General features: G+C 36.3%; 1 protein-coding gene across 1 annotated transcript; it reads right to left on the bottom strand.

Moving 5' to 3' along the window:
* Positions 1-374: 374 nt before the first annotated feature.
* LOC142836306 (arylacetamide deacetylase-like) lies at positions 375-8,005 on the bottom strand. Its single transcript, XM_075950509.1, has 5 exons — positions 7,847-8,005; positions 5,681-5,903; positions 3,943-4,012; positions 2,782-2,953; positions 375-1,012 (listed from the first exon to the last, which is right to left on the bottom strand). Exons 1-5 carry the CDS (start codon positions 7,979-7,981, stop codon positions 416-418), a joined length of 1,197 nt encoding a protein of 398 aa, XP_075806624.1. The 5' UTR covers positions 7,982-8,005; the 3' UTR covers positions 375-415.
* Between the last annotated feature and the right edge of the window lie 2,536 nt (positions 8,006-10,541).

Genomic DNA, 10,541 nt, shown 5'->3' with positions numbered 1-10,541 from the left:
AGGACATATGATATTGTTTCACTTCTTTAAGCACCAATTTTCTTACAGGTATAATAATAATGGGTACTAAAAGTACACTGTAGAATTGTTACAGAATTTGGACCTGTACACATGGCCCAGTTGGTAACGCACCTGCTTCACAAGCACGAGTACATGGATTTGGATGGTCAGCACCCACATAAAACCCTGGTTTGCAGGTGTGTTTCTGTAGGTAAATGCAGGAGGAGGGATAAAATAGAAAGATGTCTGTTAATAATAACAAAAAACAGTAACAAAACACAGAAGCTAAAAACTCCTTAGGAACAACAGAGGTTTTAAACAGGATATGAAACCTCAGAATCACGGTTTTTTCTAGTTTATTTATTTATTTATTTTGTTATTTATGTATCTTCAACAAATCATTGAGCAGGTTTTGCTATAGATTTTTCATAAGCCAACTCAAGTACTGATTTTGTATCCTATGTGCAATTTTAAAACCATGAAGGGTAAATGCTGCATGGAATCCATCCTCAATGTGGTGATGTGTCACCTGAACTCCAACATTCTGAAGCCGTGTCACATACATGAGTCCATCATCTCTTAGGACATCATACTGACAAGTGATGATATAGGTCAGAGGTAAGTGGCTCAAAGTGTTGTCGTTGGCCAACAGAGGGCATGCCTTCACATCTAGGAACCCTGGGTACTTTTTAGACAGTTCAGAACTACCAGGAGTTTGACTCTTGTAGACGCGACCTTTCTTATACCTCTCAGGGAGTAAGGAACTCCAGTTCACAAATTGCAACAGATGGCTGGATTCCCGAGGTACATGTTGGTTGAGAAGCATGGCTTTCTCCAGGGTTCGATCTGTAGTAAAGTATTCACTCCAAAACCTGGCCAACAAGGAGGTAGTTAAAATTGGAAAATGTATACCTTCTTGATATGATGGTAAGTTTATATCAAGAATCTGAAGGGCAGGATATATTAAGGCCTGAACCTTGAGTTTTGTCTTGACATCTGGATCCTGTATGAGCTGAAAAAGAATTAAAATTACATTGGAATGAATATTTTAATAGGTCTATTTTCATCTGGAAATAATATGTAGAGATGAGATAAATTCAAATAATCAGACACAACAAAAATATCTCACAGAATTTTCCAATTTTCTATATTGTCAGTGTCTACTCCTAAATGTAACTACTGACATCATGTAGACGTATTTTACACAATGATCATGATTCAGTTTCAAAAAGACTAGTAGAAATGCTATGCAATATTTCCCCTGAAAGTACTTTTATGACTTTGGCAAGTCATGTATTATTAAATATGTTAACCAGTCAAAAACCAGGGAGGATGTTGAGAAGCAAGTCTCTAACTGATTTGAACATTTTTTTGCTCTGACACTGAGAGTCAATCATTGCAACATACTAGAGAGGGGGTGGTTTATGCATGTCCCATCTAGGAGAATGAATGGGGGGAGGTTCTTCTATTTAATGTCACAGTTGTAGCCCTGAGTGGGTACCAACACTCATCTCAGGAAAAGGTGTCCTTTAAGTAGTGCATGTTACCAGAGACAAGATAATGAAGTTAGGATTTACTGCGTGGAATGTCTGTCTTGAAAATGTTTCAGGTCTAGAAATATTCTGCTTCTTTTTAGTCTGTGACTGTCAATAGCATATTAAATGATATTTTATACAAATATTAAGTAACTATGAGTTTGAAATCTTTTAAATGAGAGAAGTTGGATTTATAAAAGAAGGGTTTATAATGCAACAGGGAAAACAAATGCATGCCTATAGTGATTAGGTTAAATGGACAAATCCACAATTGGATAGTGCTTTACTTCCAAAACTTCTTGTCTCTTGATGTGTACTTCATGTTGTACCGGGCTTCCTTCCAGAGCAAAGAGGAATATGCAATGTAGAATTCAAACTATGAAATATATTCTACGGCTGGAGAGATGGCTCAGAGGTTAAGAGCCATGCCTGTTCTTCCAAAGGTCCTGAGTTCAGTTCCCAGCAACCACACATTGGCTCACAAGCATCTGTAATGGGGTCTGGTGCCCTCTTCTGGTGTGCAGGCACACACACAGACAGAATATTGTATACATACTAAATAAATATTTTAAAAAAAGAAATATATTCTTCACTTGTTTTACAGATATTAGCACAAACCACAGAATTTGTAGTTTGTTTTCTCTGGAAATAAAGAAGATAATTTAAATGTAGCAGTGTATGCAAGCGAAATGTACTCATAGTAGCTAACTATCCTAAAACTTTATGAACAATTCAGATTATCAATCATCTAACAAGCAAAAGGTAACTGTAAACTGATGAATTACATTCTTAGTCCTCTGTCCTAACATCTCTCCTTTGGAAAATTTCATTATTCCATTATTAAGAGATATGAAATTAGTTCTGGCATCCTCCAACTCTCAATATTACTGTTACCATGTTCTCAATTTTGGTGGCAAGTAAAGTTGACCAATGTTACTAGTACAACCCATAATAGGTGCAGGATGTTACCTAACTGACCATAATAATAGTCAACCAAAATCCTAGAAATTGTATTTTGTGTGTGTGTGTGTGTGTATATATATATATATATATATATATATATATATATGAAAACACTAACATAAAACACACTTAGAAACACTATATACACAAGTGTTTCCTAACATTCGTATAGGCGTTTCTCTAGTATTTTAACATGGTATTAAAATAGCATGTTTTCACTGATCTTTCAAATGTTTGAAGCAAATATATTTACATATAGGGTGTTTTAAGATCTCAGACAAACCTGTTGGGTCACAGCTGCAGCTAAGTTCCCACCAGCACTGTCCCCAGCTACACCAACTCTTCGAGGATCTACGCCATATCTTTCAAGAATGTCCTCCTGTAAGAACCATCGTAAGGCACTGTATACATCTTCAAACTGATGTGGGAAATGATATTTGGGGGCCAAGCCATAGCTGTGCAAAGAATAATTGTTTCAAATGAATGAAATTTAATTTCATATGCCATCTCTCTAAAATAAAGGCCAATTTCTTTTAAAAAACGTATTTTTGTGATCCATATATCCATGGATATTTTTTACCCCAATATCTTGGTCGATTTCATCATTATACTACTAATAACTTGAGTAAAATACTGAATTCTAATTGAGGTGAAAATAAAAGAATGAAAAATACAGCAGGTAATATATTTCCTAATATTTTTTCCAGCACTTTCTTTTTACTATTGTTATACTTTATTGGAAATTGGTCAGTGACAAACAAATCTTATTAATTTAATGTTTGAACTTTACCTAATATAAAAGCAGTATGTGACCACTATGTTATATTATTAATTACTTAGTTATTCAATTCATTCCTATCAAATTGATTTCGTATCAATTATTCTATAGTATGTGATCTGTCTGTTTCCACGTGTAGCTTGAGGACAAATTGCTTTCCGTGATGATTTTGCCATGACATATGGTAAATTAACCCCTTAAGTGCAGTTTGCCAAGACATCCTCAGGAAGACCACATTGTGTAGAAAATATATGTTTCTCAGTTCACATACAGATAAAATAAACTGAATTAATAGTATATGACATGTACAAAGTCTCAAGGCAAAGTTTCAAACCTTATTTGCCTGTGATTCTCTAAGTACTCAGTCTGCTGAAGGAAGCTATGCAGGTCACTGGTACATGTTATGTACCAGTGTTATTGTGTTCTAATGATTTCTGAACTTTCTCTTTTCAGTCCTGGTTGATTTTAAGTGTTGCATTTTGCTTTTTGTTTTCTCTGAGCCAATTCTTGCTAACTTGAATTCACTTCCTCTTTTCTTACTCTCCTAATTTCGGTTAAAATATTCCAGAAATAACCCCCCCTAAAAACCAAAAATGACCAAGAGTGTTAGTTTCTTGCTACACAAAACACATGACTAAACATTGAAGAAGCAAACCATAGTCTTACTCAGCTGACACGACAATAGCATCGAGTCTATCAGCTGTCTGTCTTGCCAGAAGGTCATACATAGAAAGAGCTGAAATTGAGAAAACAGAGTGAGAGACTGTCAAGGGAAGTGCTAGAAAAGCATGTCATCAAAAGCACAGCAGTGCACATTGCTCCTCACACACAGTTTACAACTGCTTCTGTTTGCAGCACTTCATTGTCTTTGGAGAAAATGAATCCTCAGCCATTTTCACATAGACACAGTCAAGGGCTTGCTCTATTAGCTTTACATTGCCTAGTCTAAACCACTGCTATTCCATTGAATATCCATATCTTTTAACAAATCTTAAGTGTTGAAAGTATACATGACTATGCCCCTACTATAAGCTACTGAGCTGTGGACTTGCTGAGGCTGATATGCACCAGTCCAGGTAATATGAATGCTCGTTGTCCCTTCACCTGGAGCAGATAATCAGATGGTTTTGATAAATGCCCCATTGCCCAATCTTTGCCTAGCCTTTCACAGTTCCTGAGCCCTGACAAGCCATGCCTTAGGTCATCTGGAAGCAGCTACAGAAGAGAACACATCATCCTTGCTTCCAGAACAGTGGCTAAATAGGGTTAAGTCAGAATATACTTCCTGACATAGGGGACAAAATGACTATAGTGCTAATTTCAATTGATATACAAAAAGTTGGGCTCAGATTTATCAATAGGTAGCTTCATCAATTGGAATGGTTCTAATATGATAGAATACCTAAACTGCTTTATGCAAAACAAAGAGATTTTATCTGAATTTTAGAACCCTAGGAAGTTGCCTTTCTATTTTTGTTAACTACTACTAACTCCTACAATATTAATATAACAGCTAAATGGCAGTATCTCTCTTGGTATCATTAACCATGGTTAATAGATAGTAATGTAAACCAGTTCTCATCATACAGTCAAAGATTTGACCCAAGATACAACAGGGGGAAATGTTAGACCTGAAGTAACCTATTGGTTTGTTTCTGTTTCAAAACCTAAATAACCATCTCATCATTATCACCCCTGGAATGAAAGATGCAAAACAGGCGTCCTGGGGAAACTATATCCTACTGAGAATGCTGCACATGCGTTCCTCCTCAGTTCTTAACTAAATTCCAGAGCACCTCATGTCTCTCTATCTTAAAATCAAGTTATAAAGATGTTATAGTCTACTAATGCTACTATGAAACACGTACATTATAAAATATGTAAGATATATTGGCTATATGCATTATATGTGATTTATTGATATTCAATAAAGTAAAATTATAATAATACAATTACACGTGGTGAAATATTATATTATATAATCTAAACAAGTGTAATATATACTATCAAATAAAAACAGTATTTTCAGCTCTGTGATTTTTATAGCTACCATCCTTGTTCTCACTTCCTTCAGGTTAATGCTTTATAAAAGACCATGGTCAGCATCTCAACTTGATGATATTTTGTCCACTATTCAGTTCACCCCCACTTTGGTTCTCACTACAGCATTCCATCAATTCTACAATAATAAAACCATATATTCAAGAAGCCCTTTCTCTTCTTACCTGGGATTGTCTACAGTTCTTAGTAGTAATGAATACCCATTTCAGAAAAGAACACATTTCATACAATTGAAGCACTATTATATCTTACCATATTACTATAACTAACATATATGAGTTTCTAATGTGGAGTGTATCACATTTTGTGGAACAAACAACAACGTTCAAGGAAAGGGACATACCTGCACTCCCCAAACACCAGCCCCCACCGTGAATATAAAACAGGCCCCTCCTGAGGGTCTCTGACTTCCTTTTGGGCATGTATACGCGAACGGGAACAGTGCTGAAAGCTGTGTCTATTACAGTGACATTTTCATCAGACGTGGCCGGGACTTCTTGAAGACTCAAAAACAATTGTATTGTACTCATGAAATGACCGATTCCCAGAATTTCAGCAATAGAAGCCTAAGTAAAGAGGAGAAAAATGATTAAAATCGTGCGTGTGTGTGTGTGTGTGTGTGTGTGTGTGTGTGTGTGTGTATGCAGACTGCTGAGTCCCTTTAGAGTCTGACCACTTGTAGATGATGTTCCCTGAGCATGAGGTATAGGGTAGTTTTGTAGACTTAGCAGTTGAAGCTGAGCACCCTCATAGTTAATTTGTGTACTTTATGAACTGTACTTCTTTTCATTTTTTTAAATTTATGTACATTATTGTTTTGTTCATTAGCACTGATGTTTGTATGAGGGTGCCAGGGACCCTGGAACTGGGTTACAGATAGATGTGAGCTCTCATGTGGATGCTGGGAATTGAACCTGGATGCTTCTCATCATGACAATAGACTAAGCCTCTGGAACTGTAAACAAGTACCAGTTAAATACTTTCTTTAATGAGTTGCTGTGGTTATGGCACCTCTTCACAGCAGTAGAACACTTATTAAGAAGACTTCAGACATGAAGCATGTATATATATATATATATGTGTGTGTGTGTGTGTGTGTGTGTGTGTGTGTGTGTGTGTGTGTGTATGGAATTACTCCACAGTAGTGCCACCCCATAGAAGCTATAGACTATCAAACAAAATGCTCAGCAGACATGGTATACCTCCCTTTGCATTATGGTTCAAGAATTTCCAAGACACTATATGTAGTTTTGTATGTTCAATATTGTATATATCTGCATACATAGTCATTATGGCATTAAGATTTCTTTAATATGAAAATTGAATAAAATGATTTAACTGCATTCTCCAACAAATAGTTGAAAACTGTCAATGATCAGCCAAGTTAACAATACAAGAAAGGTACACATAACATTCAAATAAAATAACATTTAATATAAATAAACAGTGTGAGTATTCAAAAAGGAAATAAACAAGGAACTGTAATCACAAATATGATAAGACTATAGGGTACACTATCAAAATGGCATTCACTATAAGTGAACAGTGCAAGTATATGAGTATATGGTACACTACTTCAGAAATGAATTCTTAAAATATCATAGACTATCAAAAGAATCATAGGAACTCAAGGATTAGACAGAGAGATGTTGTAAGATTATTGCTAACCAAAAGGAAGAAAAGAATAAACACACTGTTACCAGTCTTCAAGCTAGAATTAAAAAGGGAATAAGAAGAAATGCCAAAATAACTTCACTGATAAAATCAAACTAAAACTCAAAATATTACATAGTGTGGAAAAAGAAAATAAAGCAAAAGGAAAGAGGACTGTAGAAATAGTTTAGAAAGAATGAATGACTATTTAAATGCCCCAATTCATTTCCTTTATAAGAGTTTTTATGGTCATTGTGACTTTTCACAGCAATAGAATCCTAACTAAGACAGCACGTCAGATGTTTGTTACTGACTTATGAATCTTTTGCTCCACAAAATAAATTCACTACAGAGAGGGCTAAAGAAGTCATGCCTGATTTTATTTCTACATACTAAATTTCTCTCAGAAAGAGCTAGCAGTAACAACTGTAAGCAGCAAGCCAGATAACCACATTCTCCTACAGCGATACACCTTGCTCCAATTGGGAATCATATGTGTTGCTTTTTACTGTTTTTATTTTAATCACTCAGTCTAATGAACTGTATCAACAAGCTGTAAATCTATGCCTAAGTCCAAGATTACTGCCCAGACTTCTGTAATTAAAGAGATTATTCCGTTCTTCCTTCCCTGAAGTTAATACCTATAAAAAGGTTCACCTGACAGTACTATACAACACACACTCTGTATCCTTGCTCTTTCTCCTCTGCTAGCTTCTTGCCTGTTGCTGTCTATACAGGGATTAAACCTGGAGGCTGAGCATGCTAAGAAACTTCTCAACCACTATTTTCTTTCTATTAAATGATTCAGTATTCAAAAGGCCGTTCAGAACTTACTGTTTGTTCTTATAGAACTTACCAAATTCGTGTATATGTTTTCTGTTGTTATTTCGAGTGTCAGTTTCCAAGGCTCTTCAATATCATCTGGAAGAGGGGTATAAACATAATAAGCTACAAGGACCACAGAGATGAGAAGCAAAATGGTTCTCCCCATGTTTCTCCCTGCTCATTCTACTTTGGAAGTTCAGCAAATAAAACTTTTCAAATTTTTGGAGATTGAATTTTAACCTGCCGTAAAGTGTTATCTAACTTATTAAGGACAAATTCTACTGCATGACTGCTTCTTGCATAAGCACTCCAAAATACATTTTTCTTATCATAATCCCTACATAAATAGTTTTCAAAACCGAATTCTCTCTCCAAGTTACTGCCATTCTAGGAGCCAGATCCTGTTTCTATGCCAGTGGGTAATGAAACGTTATCATAACGAAAATAATGCCTTCACTCTCTGTTCTGTGTATAAAGGGTATTGAAACAAACAGGAAACCTAGTGTGTGCATCAACTGTAAACTAAGAGAAGACTAAGGGCACCTTTAAAGCAATGCAAACTTTGAAAAGGAAGTTCCTTCCTCTTTATTCCCTATGTGCCTTACTATGTCCACTGCTGAGAAATTTCAGCAGTTTTTTTTTTATTTTTTAAATCAGTATTTAATTGCACTACTTAGGATATTTCTTTTTATTTGTGTTATTTCTCTTATTTTGAGATTATGTTAAATTACATCATTTTCCCTTCCTGTTTACAGCTCAGTTGATTCCAGTCTGTACAATTCTCTTGTAAAACCTGTTTCTCTTTACTTTATATCTGGCTGTCTTGGTAGTTAAAGTCCCACCTTCCTAGCCCCAGTCCAGTATTCTCATCTAAAATCTGATGTGTCTGTCTGTTAAAGCTGCCAGCAGCAAACCCACAGAAAAGACACTTTCTGTTCTAAGTCCCATTTGCTTGGATAGTAAATGATTCATGCGTTGAATGATTAAATCTTTTTATTGAGTTTGGAACATATTCCACGTCAAATCAAACTGTGGACTTTATTTTCTCTAGGAAGTCTTTGTCTTCCTATCATCATGGGAGCAGAAGGAAGAATATTGGAGACTACTTCACACTGAGTGAACAGAGCTACATATTTCTAAAGCTAGTACTTTATGTTAGATCCTCTGCTTCATGGGAATTTATCCTACACACTATGAAATCAAAGGAAAGTGGAAACCCTGGCCCAGTTTTGTCTTTTATTATACCATGGCTACTGTGGTATGCATATGCAGTGAGTGTTTTTTTTCACATGAGACAGGGTTGCTGGGCTGGATGGCCTTGGAGAAGGGGTCAGTGAAGGGAAACTGAAAAAAGAGGCTGTGAATTTGAAGGAGGGGATGGAGGGTGTACAGGAGGGTTGGGGGAGGGAAAGGGAGGTGAGAAATGGTGTGATTATGTTAGAATCTCAAAAAATGAAAATAAAAAGAATTCTACGTCTGGAACTTCATCTGAATAATTTGAATGAATAGGTGAGTCATTAGAATTCATTTGGTGATCTTGAGGATATGAATTATCTTTGCTTTTCATGCCACATGAGTTTTCTCATGGTTATCTGACCATTTGAGTTTTGATCAGTGGTTCAGAATAATTTTCCTTTTATTCTTTTGCTTCAAGTTGTCGCTCTTCTTTCAGTGGACAGGTTTGAAATGCTCAGGATGACTAAGCTGTAACAAAGTTGTGGTGATGTTTTTGCCTGTTGGACTGGTGTTCTGAACCCCAAAATCTTTTTGCAGTCTGTCCTTACCAGAAATTACCAGAATAACCTGTAGGACCTAAAGTCAACACCAAACTGGTCAGGAAACTGTCTTTCCCCTGGCTAGCTTTTATCATGCTAGGAGGGCATGCACAGATGTCAAGGGTAGAAAAGGGCCTCAATACAGCACTGGATGGGGTATGATGCAACACCAATCTCTCAAGAAAGATGAGCTTCATGGTGCTATAGTAGCTCAAGTTTATGAGTAACTAACCCCTTTCTGCTTAGATTTGAGTCCTTCTCCACAGGAGTAGACATCACACAAGGAACTGTTAAACCTGGTCAAAAGTCTGTGGCACTGATAACCAGAGGCCTTAGGGTAGAACACACTGTTTTGTTGAATGGTTATGCTGTCAAATTGCCTTCATATATTCGTGATTTTAACAGTAGACTGGGGCTTCTCTACCTTGGTCTGATTAGATTGTGTTTTCAGTAGACAGCAGCCATTAGAGAAATCCATAATTATTAGAGTATTGAGAATAAGAACTCAAATATAAATCTTAAATAGGACATGTTATCATCCACAGCACACAAAGGCTCTGGAAACATCATGAACAAAAGGCACAAAGAACATTGCATATGGAGGATAGAGAGCAGTGCTGTGCATGCTGTCTTCTGGCCATATCCGTAATGTCTCAAGCATCATCTCATAGCACCTGTGGTTATGTACACACGGCCTAGAAAAGATCAATCCAGACAAAATCCTAGCAATGAGCATTGGCTGTGAGAAAAAAAAGAAAAGAAATCTTGTTTTTAACAACTTTAACTAACCTATAGAAAGATATGCTAAGTGTAATAAACCAGACAACTAAAGACGATTGACTAAATATGTTGCCAAAAAAACAAATTCATAGGAGCAGTGAGTAGGGTGATGGTTCCCAGGAGCTGGAAGGAGACATTGCGATAGATGATGTGCGGGGATATGTTAATTGA

This window comes from Microtus pennsylvanicus, chromosome 16 (genome assembly GCF_037038515.1).
Source record: "Microtus pennsylvanicus isolate mMicPen1 chromosome 16, mMicPen1.hap1, whole genome shotgun sequence".
NCBI classification, from domain to species: Eukaryota; Metazoa; Chordata; class Mammalia; order Rodentia; family Cricetidae; genus Microtus; species Microtus pennsylvanicus.
Note: the sequence above shows the minus strand (reverse complement) of the source record. Positions and strands in the feature narration are given on the sequence as shown.

Excerpts from the sequence above, each read along its gene's own strand:
- LOC142836306 (XM_075950509.1), bottom strand. The coding sequence starts at position 7,981 with ATGGGGAGAACCATTTTGCTTCTCATCTCTGTGGTCCTTGTAGCTTAT. Across the intron at positions 4,013-5,680 it reads CTGGTGTTTGGGGAGTGCAG|CTCTTTCTATGTATGACCTT; the intron begins GTATGTCCCTTT and ends TCTCAATTTCAG. Across the intron at positions 2,954-3,942 it reads GCTATTGTCGTGTCAGCTGA|CTATGGCTTGGCCCCCAAAT; the intron begins GTAAGACTATGG and ends TTCTTTGCACAG.